The following is a 17,330-nucleotide window of genomic DNA, read 5'->3' on the forward strand; positions in this document are numbered from 1 at the left end:
GGGGGACTCTCGGGCAACCGAGAGACGTCGGCAGCCTCGCCCTATGGCCTTCCGGCGACTTATGCCTGACGGGATTAACACCCGAAGACGGTTTCAATGCCGACGGAGTGGCTGGCATGGGGTCGGGAGAAACAAGTGCCGCTTTAGCCACTAAAGCCTGCTGGTCGGGGGCCAGAGCCGCATCTACAGCCGCTTGCGTCTTACACATTTGCAACATAGAGCTCTTAAAACTCTCCAACTCCTCTTGATTGGTCGGTCCTGCAGAGGGCTTACCTCATTTTGACGACGAGCTGTACTCACGTCAATGGTGGTGGTGCTGCTTCTTCTTCAGCGAGGAGACAAGGAATGGCTACTGGAATGGGACAGCTTCTTCGTCTTCTTTGGATGTCGGTCTTTCCCCTGGACGGGCGAGGGCTCCTCAGTCTCTGCCTCCAAGAACCGGACGAGTGACCGGGCCGGGGACTTGGTGACAGGTCTGCCCAAAGCCAGTTTCCCGGCCCTGCCCACGCAGGGATTTTGGCTGCATCTTTGTGCACAAAGCGCAGGCCTCAGTGTCCCGACTAGCACCCAGACACCATAGACAGGCGTCATGGGGGTCGGTCGTAGACCTTTTGGCCTTGCAATCGCTGTATTGCTTGGAGCTCGAAACCCTGTGGGACAACACTGCGTCAAGGTCTTTGAAGAATCTGGAGCAGTGTTCCCGATGCAGCGTGCAAGCGTGTAGAAAAAGGGAACCGACTTGTGGGGCGTAGTGACGTAGTATATACAGGATGCCTGATGTCATGCTCGGAGCAAACGATCGAAAAACAGACAAGACGGATCAACGGCCCAGTCGAGGTCCACTACGCCTCCTGGCAAAAAGATTTCCAAATAGCGAAGCTGGAGATGAACATCTATCATGAGGAATCTGCGGGAGAAAAGCAATCCATTGAACATGTTTTTGGGTGCTATCCAGAGCAGAAAGAGAAGGGAACCATTCTCCTGAAGAAGGAACTTTACGTTAGCTTATCCTTTAGTTATTGAGTGAGGGCTAGAGGTAGGTTGTGACACAGGACAGTGGAGTTTAATTTGAGGGACCCTTTAGTATCAGTTTTGAGGCAGGGAAACCCCTCTTAGTAGATAGGGATAGTGAGGACCTTTGTATGCACAAATGAAAGTCTATAAGCACCAACATGCCACCTCTGTGTCAGATCCCTTCTTTGACACACTTACAATGGTTATCTGTACCACTTCAGGAGATGCACACAATTGCCAAAAGGCATGCAGCATGAGTGGTATGTGTGTATGGCGACATAAATGGGTTTAACTGGTGGCACTTATGTCTGGTGGCAGTAACGGGTGTGCCTCGAGGTGCTAAATGCCCAATAACTTCCGTATGAAAGGTGACTTAGAATGTGTGTTTTTTGGCATGTCTGGGGGATTGAGGGCATCTGATGCATTGGGCACTTGTACAGTGTTTCTGGTGTGTGGGGGTCTTATTTGGTGGGATGGTTGCACTAGTTTGTGTTTTGTTTTGTGTCCAATTGGAAGGATGCCTAGATTGCATGCCTTGTGTTGTGCCTGTAGGGCAGGTGCAGCACCACAGTACTGTGTGTGTAGTGTTGTTTAGGTGTAGGGTTCTCTAGGTCAGCATACGTGGGCTCCATGGAGCCGGTGCATCCTTGTGTACGTTTGGAGTGTGTGTCTTTTGGTTTCCTGGCAGTGGTATCCCAGAGTGCTTGGTAGTTACTTCTGCAGAGTATGGCTTGAATGGGTGCTGGGGAAAATTGATCCATGTGTGTATCTGGTTTGGTGTTATGAAATCCGAATGTGGTTTCAATGTCTGGGAAGGGATGTTCTATGGTTGACAGTGTAAGGAAGGGATAAGTTGCATCGTGGGCTTGGATTTCTATCTGCCCTGGTGGCCATCCATTAGTGCAGGTGAAATGTTGGCCCATGGGCTTTATTGATAGCTCAGGAAAATGTTTGTAAATGCAATGAGAACTTTTTTTATGAGTATCATTTGGGGGACTGAGTTAGAAAAGAGGAGGGTAGCTGGTGGTTAGTCTTTGTAAATAACTTCGAGAAACGAGCTCAAAGCTGTACATGGAAACCATCACACTTGAGCTTACAATAGTGCCCCAGGCTGTCATGGCTGCACTGCATCCATGCTGACCTGCTACTGTAGCACCGAAAGTGCAAAGGAGTTGGCCAGCAGCACATTCTGCTCCCTGTACTGCCATCTAAAGTCCTGCATCATAGCTACCCTAATCAGCTGGCTCCACTTGAACCCGAGATCCCAGGGTACTCATGCAAAGGTTCAACTGCAGAACAAGCGGAATACAAGAGGCTATGAGACCCATGCATGAGTATTTTTAAACACTAATGTGCTGACAGCAAATTTAGCCTCATGCATACAGAGCTATTCAACCAGCCATTTTTATTGAACATACATACATGAGTTACAAAACTTAACTGGGCAATATAAAACTGTTTATAAGCTAACAAATAAATTGTCTTTGAATACATCTTTACCCAAATAAGTGAGTGAAATCCACGTTTCATTTTTTTCAATGAAACATCTTCAACAAAGCAGCTTTTAACAAACAAAATCCGATACATTATCTTCACACTGTAATCAAATACATTTGCTGGTGTGCAATTTAGTCCATGGGCTTTGCCCAACTATACAAAAGCCAGCAAAAAGTGCTCAAGCACATTTCTCCAGCAAGTAGCTAGAAAGTGTGGGTCTTTAGTTATGCTTTCCCTGTTAAATGTTTCAATTTACACCAATGCCACAGACTTTAGGGTTAATGAAAACTCACACGTTTTAATATGTACCATATTTACTGTCATATTTAATCTCCAACTCTAAATGGATATCTCTTATACAATGTTAACTTTGTACATTTAGGAAATATATTAAAATTAATCACTTTAATATTTGTACAATTTTAGCGAATGCTAAAAGATTCACCAACGCCTCTCGAAATATTACATATTTGACCATTGAAATGGAAGGTAGAAAAAAGGATCAAGGAATTCAAAGATACACAGGGCAGGAAATTTAATTGTGTAATCTAAATAATATTCTATTAAAACCAGTACAATAGAAATTCAAATCTGTAACGAAATATTTAAACCAGCAGTATAGTTAGGGCTTACATGCCGGTACTTCCTGTTTGTGGCTAATCAGAGCTCAGACAGTCTTGTTGTCAGTGAACGATTCGGAACCCAAAATATTAGAATACAAGTTAAAAAAAAAAATAGGACTAAGACGTGAAGCCAAGAAAACCGTCACAAAACGTGTTTGCTCAGGGTGCTTCTGGGAACTGAGCCCAAAAAAGAAAATTAAAAGATTACGCTCAGTTTAAAAATCAGGATGCTGGTTGTGGTAGATTCTCATTCACGTTCTGCAATAACAAAGTTTCTAGAAGTGGCACTTTCCCAGCAATAAATATTCAAGTGATGAGGCATCGTAGGGCTGTTAACAGCAAGACTGCAGCTGGTTCCAATGGAGTGAGTGCTTTCAACATCTTTGACCCGTCTCATTCACAACCACAAGCAACAGAGTGAAGGTGGAAGATTCTATTTAAAGAAAAAAGATTTTTTTTCTTGACAAGTTCCAACGATGAAGTCATCTATAGTAAATAAATATTGATTTCTTTGCAGAAATAAGCTACTCCAGGGTTTCTTTCGTGACATTCTTCTTGTGTGTTATAAATTCACCAGAAACACTAAATTCACTGCTTCTTAAATAACCACATGGAATAAGGGAAAATTGGTCGATGAGGCCCAATGCTTTCCAAAGTTTTTTTGTACTCGTGTCTATGGCCAAAGAGCATTAAAGTCTATACCACTAATTCCTTCAGTCACTGGGAGGCACGTCTACAAGATTTCTAAATCTACATGCCGCACATCAGGATTCCGTTGCTGAAAAACAAATAAATATATTTAGTAGTGGAACATTCTAAATGTAGTACGACACTTGATTTTAAGTTTTCAGTAGATGACATGGACTTCCCCGACTGTGATGTATCCATTTTAAAATAACACACAACACAATCTGTACCATATATAAGCTGAAGATGATAGTACAGAAGAATAAATTACTTAACTGTGGTAACGTTCTGACAGGTTTTCCTACGGATTACCCATTTTAGATATATTCATCCTGCTTAAACAGATTTTGGTACATTTATTACAGCAAAGAAGCGCTGTCAAACAATGGTTTCATGGTCACTCGGCGTGATATCACTGTAGGTAAAAGTAGCATACCCCGCGGCCATTCAGCCGCATTGGGGAATCAATTGTCATTATACAATTTTTTGGTGAAAGAAAAAGGGAGATCTCATTATCAGAGGGTCAGGTATAGAGGGCGAGGAGGAATCCATGGGAGCAACATCCATCAGAAAGAATAATGATGAGAGTAATATTTTTCTAAGGGAAGGCGTCCTCCCACGAATTGCTCATCTTAGACTCCCATAGCAGTTTCTTTATGAAGGCAGTGGGACGAGCCAACTCCAAGGCCAAGGTCAGATCAAAGGATTTTGCAAGACTGCTCTGCCAAAACAGGCGTCATGACCAGCAGAGTCCAGTCAGAGCTGAAGTGGCAGCCCTCCTAGTGTGGGGTATACTTTCAGCTCCCAAGATAAAAATGAACTGCCTCTGGCTGAATTAGGCACAAATGATATATGATATGGCATTTATAATTTATAACGCGCCTGTACACAAGTGTTTCTAGGCGCCACAAGACATGGGAGGGAAGACAAAGGGAGGACAAGACAAACAGTTTTACTAGGCCTTGTGTCATTCAGATCGTGCAAGTGCGACACGAGAAGCGCAGGGGGAAGAGAGGGCAGAAGTGCAAGAGAGGGGGTAGGGAGAAAGTGAGATCATGGCTGCAGGCTAAGTAAGTGCACCCAGTGCAGCACAGCTCTGGGTAAGTGCAAGGAGGAAGGGGGGCTGTAGGGGTTACAGTTACAGCCCCCAAGTGCACGGTAGCCCAGGAGGCAGTGCAAGGAGGACTGGTCATGGAGGAGCCTGCTACCCAATGACACTCTGAGGGTACCATGCAACCAGTCGGTGCAGCAGACAGGCAAGTTAGCAAGGAAGCGAAAGAGAGCGAGAGAGAAGGCAGAGGAGAAAAAGGTCTTGAGCCGCTCCCGAAACTTCAAGAGGTCCGGCTCAAGTCCGGGCGGGCCAGGAAGGCCATTCCAGAGTGAGTCTCCTGCAGAGGAGAGAGAGATCTATCCCCACTCTCTGCTTGGAGAAGCGTCTGACCCTCAGAAAGTTGGAGGTAGCTGAGCGAAGTGCTCTAGCAGGAAGGTATTTCAGCAGAGAGAGTTGGATGTAGTGCGGGCCCTGACCCCCAGAAAGCTTTGTGGACGATGCAGAGGGGTTTGAACTTATACTTGCAATCAGTGGAGGGATTTCAGGGCTGGAGATATACGGTCCTAAGGCTTGTGGCCAAGGATAAGTCTTGCAGTCCTGCTCTGCATTAGTTGCAGGTGGCAAAGAGTAGAGCTAGGCAGATTGAGAAAGAGGATGTTGCAGTAGTCCAGCCTGCAGAGAACCAGGGCTCTGGAAACGGTGAGCTTCTGGGGACAAGTGAGAAAAGGTAGAAATCCCCTGAGGAGATGAAGCTGGAAGTGGGCCTTCTTGGCAAGGCCCGTGATGTGAGGAGAGAAGGAGCGAGTGATGTCGATGATAACAGCAAGGTTTTTTGCCTCCCAGGAAGGCGAGAGCAGAGGGCCCAACAACGGCAGCCAGAGTGAGAGGGAAAGCGGGAGCACAAGTCCCAATGAGCAGGTTCTTCATCTTACTGGCATTAAGGCAGAGATTGTGGAGGGCACACCAATCTTGAATCGCGGATAGTCACGAATGAGCGAGGGAGGAGAAGAGGCTGAGGGAAGCCTGAAAGAGAGCCGAGTGTCAGCCGCATAACACAAAGTTAGAAGAGAAGGTGGAGATCACGTGGCCCAAAGGGGCTGATAGACATTTAAGAGCCAGGGTGAGAGGATAGTGCCCTGGGGGACAACACATGTTTAGAGAGGTGGTGGAGGGAAAGTACCTAAGTTGGACCTGGGAGGATGGGTCCATGAGGAAGGATTTCAGCTACGCCAGGGTCTCATCCGTGATGCCTAGTTTGTTGCGGAGACGATTGATCAGGGTGTCGTGATTGACCATGTCAAAAGCAGAGGAAAGATCAAGGACGATGAGGACAGAGGGAGAGCTGGAGTCAAGATTAGAGAGCAGATCTTAACGGGTATTCAGGAGAGCGGTTTCCGTGCCTCTAGCTGCTCTGAAGCTAGACTAATGATCATGGAGACAACCAACAGATTCAGTGTGGAGAGTAAGCTGGGGAAATGGCCAGCTTTTCCAGGAATTTGCACAGGAAAGGAGTGATAGAAATCGGGCAATAGATAGCTAGGATCGGCAGACAGCTTTTTTAGGAGGGGGTACACAAGAGAATGCATGATGAGAGGGAAAGATCCAGTGGCGAAAGAGTGACTGCATAAATCAGCCAAGGCTGGAGCGAGGGTGGCAATGTTGCCCTTGATGGTTTTGAAAGAGCAAGGGAGCACCTCTTTGGACGCCACTTTCATAGATCAGGCTAGTATAGAAACATTGTCAGGTGTCGTCAGAGAGAAGGAGGAAAAAGGAAGAGGAGAGGGAGAGTTGGCCGAACCGGGCCTGAGAGAGGGAGAGGAAGAGGAAAGTGAGGACAAGATGCCCTGAGTTTTAGTGGTGAAATGAGAGGCGAGACCCGTACAGAGGGCTTCGGGGGAACAGGAGAGGTGGAGACTGCAATAGGATTGGCCAGCTCCTTGCAGATTTTAAAGAGTTCGGCTGTGTTGTTAGAGCCTGCAGAGATGCAGGCTTGACTATGGACCCTGTTCTTGGGGAGTACAGACAGTCTGTGTTGCCTTTGGAGCAGGCGGCAGGCCAGTTTGTCAGAGGATGTGCCCGAAGCCCTCCACTTCCTCTCAGCCACCCTGCACTTGCGTTTCAGGGCTGCGAGGTAGGAGTCATACCAAGAGTTACACTTGGAGGTAGACTTCAGATGAATTCTCATGACAGGGGCAAGAATGTCCAAAGTGTTGGAGATAGAAAGATGCAGGTTAGAGAGGGCTGTGTCAGAGTGTGAGTCAGCCGCTGGAGAAGGAGGAGCAGAGAAGGAACAAGTTACTTACCTGTAACTGTTGTTCTCCAGCATGGGTCTGGTATGGATTCACATGCTCATGAATATTCCCCGTCGTCAGGCTGGGAATCCTCGGTAAAGAAAAAACCAGTATCAGTTTCGTTTCTGATCTGTCTTTCGTAGTAGTAACCAATCACTGATCTCTGCGTCATACTGACCACAGCCAATGACTGCCCTCTACCTAAGCCCCGCCTCTGGCAGCCATCTTCAGATTTGGTAGCACGTGAAGTGGCAGTATGACCAAGTGAAGAGCCGCAGAGGGGTAGGCGGGAGGGTTCGCATGTGAATCCATGCCAGACCCATGCTGGAGAACAACAGTTACAGGTAAGTAACTTGTTCCTTCTCCAGCATGGGGTCTGGCATGGATTCACATGCTCATGAATAAAGAATACATAGCAGTACACACATGCACAACCACGGGAGGTGGCAAAGGCTCAACATTAAGCATTACATCAAACTCAACATTAAGCAAATCTTACCTCCTCACCAGGCTCACCTTAGGCGAACAGGTTGCGCAGCACTGCTTGGCCGACCCTGGACTCCTCCCTGGAATCCCGATCGACGCAGTAGAATTTCGTGAAGGTGTACGTCGACCTCCACGTAGCAGCCCTGCAGATGTCCAGCAAGGGCACACCAGATAGGAACGCCGTGGTAGCTGCGATCGCTCTGGTGGAATGGGCTCTCGGACGGCCAGACAGCGGTTGGTTTGCCAACCGATGACAGTACATGATACAGCCGGAGAGCCATCTGGAAATGGAAGCCTTCGAGAGAGCCTTCCCCTGATTGACAGGCCCAAAGTTCACAAAGAGTTGTGACGTCTTCCGAAAACACTTTGTGCGGTCCACATAGAACTTCAGCGCTCTAGCCACATCCAGCGAGTGCAAAGTCCTTTCAGCCGGCGACGAAGGCGACGGGAAGAAAACAGGCAACACCAAGGGTTCGTTGAGGTGGAAGTCCGACGGCACCTTGGGCATGAAGGAGGGGTGCGTCCTGAGCACTACCCTCGTGTCGTGAAAAGTCAAGTACGGGGCCTTGCAGGAAAGGGCCTGGATCTCTCCCACCCGTCGTGCGGAGGTGATGGCCACAAGAAACGCTGTTTTCCGCGACAAGAACTTCAACGGAGCTGAGTGCAGAGGCTCGAACGGAGGTCCCATGAGCTTGGTCAGCACCACGTTGATCTCCCACGCCGGGGCCGGAGCCTTCACCGGCGGGAACGATCTGAACAGTCCCTTCATGAACTCTTTCACCAGACGATGAGACCACAAAGACGTCCGCCCCGTGGTTCTGGTGTATCGGGAGATCGCAGCAAGATGAATCTTGATGGACGCGTGCGCCAGTCCAGCCTTGGCCAGCGTCAGCAGGTACGGCAGTACTTGGGGAGCCGTAATCCGTAGAGGGTTAATCTTCTGTGCGTGGCACCAGACAGAGAACCTCTTCCATTTGTGTCCGTAGCATTTAAGAGTTGAGGACGCCCTGGCCTTTGCAAGAACCTCTCTGCAGTCGGCCGGTATGTCGTATCCTCCAAACTCTAACGCTGCAGGAGCCAGGCCTGCAAGTTCAGCGACTTCGGGTCGTGATGGAGGATGGCGCCTCCTTCCCTGGAGAGAAGATCCGCGTCCACTGGCAGCTTGATTGACGGGGACGCTGACAAGTCCAGAAGGTCCGGGAACCATATCTGCCTCGGCCACGCAGGTGCGACGAGGATCATCCTGCACCGTGACCTCTTGAGCTGGTTGATGAGCCGGATCAGCAATGGCAATGGAGGGAACGCGTATAGAAACAGGCCCTCCCAGGGGAACGAGAAAGCATTGCCCATGCTCCTCGGCTGGGGAAACCTGCTGGCGAACCTCCGGCACTTGGAGTTCAACGCCGTCGCAAACAGATCGATCTGGGGTGTGCCCCACCGTCGGAAGAGGCGGTCCACTAGATCCTGTCATAGTTCCCACTCGTGGCACGAGCGCAGCTCCCTGCTGAGTGAGTCGGCGATGGTGTTTTTTATCCCTGCCAGATGAAACGGCACCAGAAACATCCCTTGGGCGACGGCCCAATGCCACAGATCCTGCGCCTCCCTGGACAGGGCTGGGGACCTGGTTCCGCCCTGTTTCCTGATGTAGAACATGGTGGTGGTGTTGTCGGTGAAGATCCTCACCACCTTGCCCTTGAGGGACGGAAGGACCTGAGGGCTCAAAACACTGCACGGAGCTCCAGGACATTGATATGGAGGGACTTCTCCGTCGGGAGCCAAAGGCCTCTCGCATACAGATTTTTGCTGTGCGCTCCCCACCCTTCCAGGGAGGCATCCGTGGTCACTGTCTCCTGGTAGCCGGGGGTCTGGAAGTCCATGCCCGCCGTCAGATGCGCGCGTGTGCCCCACCACCGGATCGCTCGTCGGAAACTCTCGAGTGTGATCCTCTCCTCGAAGCTGCCCGTCGTCTGGATCCAGCGCGCGTCCAGGAACTCCTGCAACGGGCGCATCCGGAGCCTGCACAGGGGGATGAGGTAAATGCAAGAAGACATCATTCCGAGGAGGGACTTGATGGACCTCACTCTGGCCGCGTCGGCAACCAGCATCCGCTGCACCTTGCCCAAAATGGCCCTCGTCCTTTCCTCCGACGGATAGGCCAGAAGTGACACTGTGTCGAGCTTCGCTCCCAGAAACAGTGCGTCTTGCGCGGGCACCAGGTGGGACTTGGCGTAGTTTATGGAGAATCCCAGGTCCGTGAGAAGTTGGACGGTCCTTGCCGTGTGCTCCACGGCGAGCTCCTTCGTCTTCGCTCGGATGAGCCAGTCGTCCAGGTAGGGGTAGACGTGGATCCCCTCTCGGCGCAGCTGCGCCGCCACCGGTGCGAGGCACTTGGTGAACACCCTGGGTGCCGACCTCAGTCCGAAGGGAAGGGCTCTGAACTGATAGTGACGCCCTTGGACCACGAACCTGAGAAACCTTTGGTGTCCCTTTAGGATGGGAATATGGAAGTAGGCATCCTCCAAATCCAACGACGACAGGAAATCGCCCTCCTCCAGCTGATCCAGGACGTGTTGGAGGGTGACCATCTGGAACTTCTGTGCCTTGATGAATTTGTTCAGTCGTCGTAGGTCCAGGATGGGACGCCATCCTCCCGACTTCTTCTTCACGAGGAAGTATCTTGAGTAAACTCCGGAGCCCCAAAGCTTCTTTGGGACAAGCTTGATGGCGCCCTTCCTGAGCATCGCCTTTACCTCCAAGAGAAGTTGAGGGACGTGATGTTCTTTCCTGGCCACAGAGGGGATGCGCGGGCACCTCTTTAGAAACTCGAGCGCGTGACCCTGGGCTAGGGCGTCCAGCACCCAACGGTCGGTGGAGATGGACTCCCACACGCTGACTAAGCTCGCCAGCCGGCCTCCCACCGGGGTGCTTCGGTGGGGCCCGACCCCACGGCCGGTTTAGTCCTGCTTCGACGAGGCTTTGCCGCCTTGACCTCCTTGGCGACGACGGCGGGGTCCTCCTGACTTGCCTCGTCCCCTGTAAGCTTCCTGCGACGACGAACGGGCCGCTTGACGGTAGGTGGAAAATCCGCCACCGGAACCTTTGGAGGCACCCTATTTGCCTCCGCCGCTCTGAAAGGGCGGCCGCCGTTGCTGGAGAACCCCAAGAGCCCGGGCCGTCTCTGTGTCTGCCTTGATGGCTTGAAGGGAATCGTCCACCGTTTTCCCAAACAGGTTGTTTCCGTCGAACGGCATGTCCAAGACTCTGGTCTGCACGTCCTGACGGAAGTCAGTAGCCTTGAGCCATCCACGCCGCCTAGGGCACACGCCGTTGCCCAACTGGCGAAATCCAGTGTCAGCGATGTCCGTCGCAATCGTAATAGCGTGGTCCGACGCCACCACTCCTTCCTGCAAGATCTCTAGGGCATCCGCCCTCTTGTCGTCCGGTAGGAAGTCCAGCAGGGGGGCCAGTTTGTACCACAACTCCCTGTCGTAGCGGGCTGATAGCCAAGGCGTTGGCCGCCTTAATCGTCGTCGCTGCAGACGAGATGACCCTGCGTCCCATCGTATCCAATTTCTTTCCCTCGCCGTCCGGCGGGGAGGTCGACGTAGAGGCCGCACCCCCCCCCGCTTTCTTCCTGGCCGCCGCAGAGACGACCGAGTCCGGGGTCGGCTGCGCCCGAAGGCACAAGGGGGCCGCGTCCGGGACCCGGTACTTCTTCTCGTACCGATCCCTTCTAGCCGGCGTCGTGGATGGGTTGTTGAGGAGGGCGAGGCCCTCATCCCAAATATCGTCCAGTAGAGGTATGGAGAGGACCGTCTTCCTCTTGGCCTCGCGCCGTTGATAAAGGAAACCTTCCTTCTTCTCTTCCGGGCAGAGCTGGAAAAGCTCGGATGCCCTGGCGATCATGGAGTGAAACGATCCAATCTCGTCGGGCGGGGAAGCCCGGGTGGGAGGCGACGAAGGCAGATCCTCGTCGTAAACCTCGTCGTCCGTACCCGTCGCGGCAGTGTCAGTCCCCGTATCATCCCCACGAGTCGTGGACGGGGAGGAGGGCTGAACAGGGTGCGATGGCTGAAAAGGAGGTGGAGGATGAATCCTTCTTCTCTTAGGGGGAGGGCTCCCAGAAGGGCCTGGCTCCGGGTCCCCCGTCGGGAGAGGTTCCTCCGCTGGTGGTAATGGCAGTCTCGTCCTTATCTCCGAGCATAAGGACTGTATAGCCAACAAAATGGCAGCCGAGTTGTCTTGCGGCACTGGTTAAGGGGATTCCGACGGGCGGTCAGGGGCCCCGTCGGCACCCTCGACGTTATCGTCGTCTCCCACGTCGGGGTCCCTCCCGACGGGCTGGTCTTCTTCCACGCCAACGCCGTGGCTTAAGACTTCGATCAGCTCTTCCTCAGAGGTTGAGGCCGAATCCACGACGACCTCCTGCCCCCCCTTTTTCTTCTCCGTCGGAGGCTTCACGGGGGTCCTGTCGATGGGCAGAGGACTCCCTCTGTGGTGGCAGGGAGACTCTGAGCCCCGAGGTCGCCACCACTGGTGTAGCCTCCACAGGCTGAGCCAGGGGCGCCGCGACTGTCTCGATAGAGGCCTTGGCCGGATGGATTAAGGCTTTCACCACCTTAGGTGTGCTCACCGCCTTCTCCTTGGGTGGAGGGTCAATGCCTCGCTCTCCCTCCGATGGGGCCTTCGAGCTCGACCGGGGCCTCTCCAGGAGCTTCGCCGGGTGCTCGGCCTTCCTCTTACCCGAACCAGAGCGTTGGCTCGTGGTTGATGGTGCCGGGGAGGAAGCGCCCAGCCTGGCGCCCGTAGAGCCCGACCGTTCGGCGCTCCCGGTGCCAGCGGACTCGCGGTGCTTGGCCTTGTGCTGGACCCCCGTCGCCAGGGCGTCCTCAAAGGTCTTAGAAGACCGCTCGGATTTCTTCTTCTTCTTCTCGCCTGACGGGCTCTTCCCTTCCAGCCAGTTGGCGAGACGTTGATGGCGGTCCTTCATGGTCCGCTCCGACATATTGCCGCAAAACGCACAGTCCTTCTCCACGTGCGTCTTGTCCTCATGTAGGCAGTACAGACAAAAGGAGTGTTCGTCCTCCTTAAAGACATTCTGAAGCTGGCATCCAGGGCAGACCCTGAACAGCTTTCCGGGCGTCGAACTTCCCTTCTCCTGAGCCATGTCCGAGATGGGCCTGAGAAACTTCTGGAGTCCTCCAAAAGCGTGGCTCGACGAAATCTTCACCCTTGAGGGGCGGAGACGAATCCAACACGTTGATGGGATGAAGAAACGGTGGCGCTTGAGGCTCTTTTGACCGAAAAATCGAAGTTTTTGAGAAAAAAATGTGAATAAATAGCACTAACGCTCGAGAGCAATAGCACGAGGATCCCAACACTTGAACGTGCGGTAAAAATCTGAAGATGACTGCCAGAGGCGGGGCCTTAGGTAGAGGACAGTCATTGGCTGTGGTCACTATGAAGCAGAGATCAGTGATTGGTTACTACTACGAAAGACAGATCAGAAATGAAACTGATACTGGTTTTTTCTTTACCGAGGATTCCCAGCCTGACGACGGGGAATATTCATGAGCATGTGAATCCATGCCAGACCCCATGCTGGAGAAAGTAGAGGCAAAGGCATCCACTGACACTCGCTTCATGGGCCGAATGACAGAGAAGAAAGGTGGCAGTGTTGGGGTAGGCTTTAACTGGGAGACGAGAAGTTTCATGTGGGAGGAGAGCAGAAAGTGGTCCGTCCAAAGAGTGAGGAGTGGTGAGAGGGTTAGAGAGGGGGATGTCAGAGTTGATGAGCACATCCAAGGTGTGTCCAGCAGAGTGCCTCCGACCAGAGGGTACAATGGAAAGGGAGAGAGTGTTGCAAATGTTGCGGAAGAGCCCAGAGGCGGTATTAGAAGCATCCAGGTGGTTGTTGAGGTCTCTGAGGAGAAGTTGGGAGGTAGAAGCGAGTAGAGGAGAGGTCAGTGCATTCTAAGACGAAGAGGGCGACCTGGCCAGCTGGCCTGTACATGGTGGCAACAGTCAGAGAGGCAAGGAGAGATAGAGAGCCTGCAGACCAGGCATCCAAAGGAGAAGGTAGACCTGCGTAGGAATGATAGAAGCAGGGACCCACTCTAGAAAGATCAGGGCCACTTCACATCTGGGCCACTAGGTTCTGGGCTCAGGGAGGGATCTTGTAGCCCTCACAGAGGAGTGTCTCAAAACTCATGACAGAGCTGGCCATGAACCATCTCTCGGTGAGAGTGAGGACATCCAGGTCAAGGTCTTCGAGGTGGCGGCAGATGTCAGAGGAGTGTTTAACAGCAGAGCGAGAGGTGAGAGTAGCGATGCGGAGCAGGTTGCCACATTTGGGGTACAGGGGTGAGGTACACCCAGCGGAAGCTGTAGAGGAGCCCGCTAGTGGGCAGAGGCAGCAGACTCAGGTGGCATAGGGGCCAGAGAGGAGGAGGGGGGATAAAGGCAGCAGGCAGTAGACAGAGGTGGCATAGGGGCCAGAGAGAAGGGAGAGGTGCCAGAGAGGCGGTGAAGGAAGGAGGTGGCAGAGGAGCCAGAGAGGTGGTAGAGAAAGAGTAGCAGGAGAAGGGAGGAAGTTGATAAGATGCAGGAGACACCTATCTAGAAGGAGCAGATTGGGATGAGAGCCCTTAACCATGACAGTACCATTTAGATAGACATTGTTGAAGGCTTGGAAGGAGGCCAAGAGGACATCCCACCGGGTGCCACCATTAATGGGAGAGGAGGAGAAAGGAGAGAACATATGAGGGGTCCATAGGTCTGGCGAGGGAACGACAAAGAGGATGTCAGTGAAAGTCTATCTGTAGGTATCAGCGATAGGAAGGCCTGGGTTGGAGACCAGGATATCCCTCTTGAACATTTTTATTCCAGTCTTAGTTGGAGGGATAGGATAGGAGATAGAGTAGCAATTAGAGAAGATGGGGGAAATCGAGAGCATCATAAATGGTGCGCCAAGGTAAGTTGGTGCCCAGTGCAGCGCAACACAAGATGCGTAGAAAAGGGGGGGTGGTTCACACAGTAGGGAACACAACAAGAAGAAGGCATGTGAGAAACACAGTGGAGTGGGAACCAGAGTAGTGGGAGAGAGCCTAGTGAAACAGCAGAGACACAGTAACCAACAGTAATGACCATGGAGTGGGAACCTAGAGAGTGGGAGAGAGCCTAGAGGACACAGCAACAGTTACCAACGGATACCAACAGTGGATAGGTACCTAGAACGGGAAACTGACCTAGAGAGCACAACAGTGAACAGTGGGGTGGGAAACTAAAGGGGGAAACAGACTTAAAACACAGCAGTTAGCCGCGAGTAGGCACAGCAGCCTCAGGACACAGCAGTGACTCTCAAAACACAAAGTACAGCTAACCACAAGATGGGGAAAGCCTGAGGTTGCGCAGAGACACAGCACATTAAGCCAGGTGGTTAATAGAAGTATGCACAAGGCCGGGCAGTTTAGTAGAGAGCAGTAGTGGCTGCTCCCACTGCCCACACCTTTATCATCTTTCGGTCGCTGCTGGTCGACAACTGTGCAGCGTACTCGCACTTTGCGCCGCTACCCCTTTGTCGCCAAACACCTGCAGTGCACAATAATCCGGCCTGTTCGCGTGGTGCATCCAGCGTGGGTGCATGGCTCTTTGGAAGCGAACAGCGACTGGTGCAGGGTTGCATTGGGGCATGCATCGGGCGAGTCCAGGGAACGATCTGCACTCCCGCCTGCACCGCTTCTACCGATGGTTATATGTTGTGAGATGAAATATGGTTATGAAATATGAAATCATACAGCATCTAATTCTGAACTATGAAGTAACTGAATGGTGGTTTTAGAAAAAGGACACAAAGCTAAATGGGTCCTGTGTGCGAATGACAAAGCTGATACCTGAAAATGCAGCTTCGCTAACACAGATAGCTACCATGGAAATGTGTGCCTTCTGCAGCTTGGAAGCAATGAACATTTTAAATTGGAACCACCATTGACGGAAGTAATTCGAGGGCACACTTTAATGAAGGTGGTCACGTTTTAACCTATGGAAAAATACTGATAGAAGCAGCACAAGGAAATAAATCTCTTGTATTTACTGCGAGATGTAAAGCAGATTTAATGTAGAAAAATGGAGAATGTAAAAGCATAATGTATTTGGTTGTTCCTAGGAATTGAGCTAAAAGCTGGACTTGGCACAAAATACCTTTACCCATCAGATTCAAAGGCCAACCAGGACCTTTCCCCTACACCTACAGGACATCTGGGAATTCCCTAGAGCCAGGGTCTCCAACCCGTCGATCGCGAGCCATTAGTAGCTCTCCTGGTGCTTCCCAGTAGATCACTCAGCTGTGCTATCTCTGCTGGTCCCCGAGACAGGTCAGGGGAGGAGGGGCTGCTTGACTCCTGCTCGGCGGTTGAGCCATTGCTGCTGCCACTTTGCACAGCAGAAATGTGGTGTGCTTTGTGTATTTCCAAGTCTCTAAAGAGAGAGTGCTGCTGTCCTGTGGAAATTGCATTTTTGTGACATTTGAACGTTTGTTTGCTGCTGCCATTATCATCACTGTCATCACAGCATTGCAAGCCGTAGGGGGCTCTTGCTGTGCACCGGCCGCTTCCTGGAGGAGGCGGAGCCCACTTGCGCCCGCGTGACCAACACGTGACTTCCTGGTCTACAAAGCCAAATCTCTGAACTTCTACCAACAGGAGACTCCGAACACTTAACATGTCCAGAAGCAAACCATTCCCATCTAACTTCCGATGACTTTGCGAGTAATAGCGTGAAGTTGCCTCCACCTACTGTATATCTAGATGCCTCGGAAACATTTTTGTTTGACATCACGGATGTTTGACATCTGGTCTACAAAGCGCAGACCCAACCACCCTTGCGGCGTTAAGCCCGACAGGGGTAAAGGCCTTGGGCTGTTGAGCGGCTGTTTGGCGCTGGTGGCGCACAATTCTGTGGCGGAACCACCTCTTTGATCCCTTCAGAGCGCCTCTTTACTCATGCGAAGTTGATTACAGACTCTTTAGATATTGCAGTTATGACGGAGGACGCCATATCTACCCACCAACTTAATATAAACACCTCGTCCCAATCACCTTTGAAGCCAACTACTGAACAAAGCCAAATCTCTGAACTTCTACCAACAGGAGACTCCGAACACTTAACATGTCCAGAAGCAAACCATTCCCATCTAACTTCCGATGACTTTGCGAGTAATAGCGTGAAGTTGCCTCCACCTACTGTATATCTAGATGCCTCGGAAACATTTTTGTTTGACATCACGGATGCTGACCTGCTGGCAATGCGGTCGCCGTCCATTGGCACGCTGAACTCACTTGCATTACAAACAAGTTCCAATCATTCTGTGCAACAAGATGACATCAAAACACAGGAAAGATCGAAAGCTCTGAAACTAATTGTTACGACGCTAGACACACATGATGCTAAATTACAGTCGTGTGCTGCATAATCAAAATCACTGCCCTCCTCATACAATAATGTCGGAAACTTAGGCGCCAGTGTGCAAGATCAAATGACGCCTCCAGCATTAGATAAAAAGGAGAATCCAGCGTCAACCCCGAGGACTCCTATGACATCCAACGTATGCACTCCAATAAACTATGACGTTGTCACACGTGAACCACGCCTGACTGCCCGCCTAAAAGCTGACTTTAACCTTAT

General features: G+C 51.5%; 1 protein-coding gene across 1 annotated transcript in view; it reads right to left on the bottom strand.

The window, feature by feature from the left end:
• Positions 1 to 2,402: 2,402 nt before the first annotated feature.
• SLC30A9 (solute carrier family 30 member 9) overlaps positions 2,403 to 17,330 on the bottom strand; it is a 1,100,681-nt gene continuing 1,085,753 nt past the window's right edge. The window contains exon 18 of the mRNA XM_069631745.1: positions 2,403 to 3,912. Coding sequence (XP_069487846.1) covers positions 3,868 to 3,912 — 45 coding nt within the window. The 3' untranslated portion in view covers positions 2,403 to 3,867. The remainder of the gene's footprint in view (positions 3,913 to 17,330) is intronic.

This window comes from Ambystoma mexicanum, chromosome 6q (assembly GCF_040938575.1).
Source record: "Ambystoma mexicanum isolate Mex_15411 chromosome 6q, UKY_AmexF1_1, whole genome shotgun sequence".
NCBI classification, from domain to species: Eukaryota; Metazoa; Chordata; class Amphibia; order Caudata; family Ambystomatidae; genus Ambystoma; species Ambystoma mexicanum.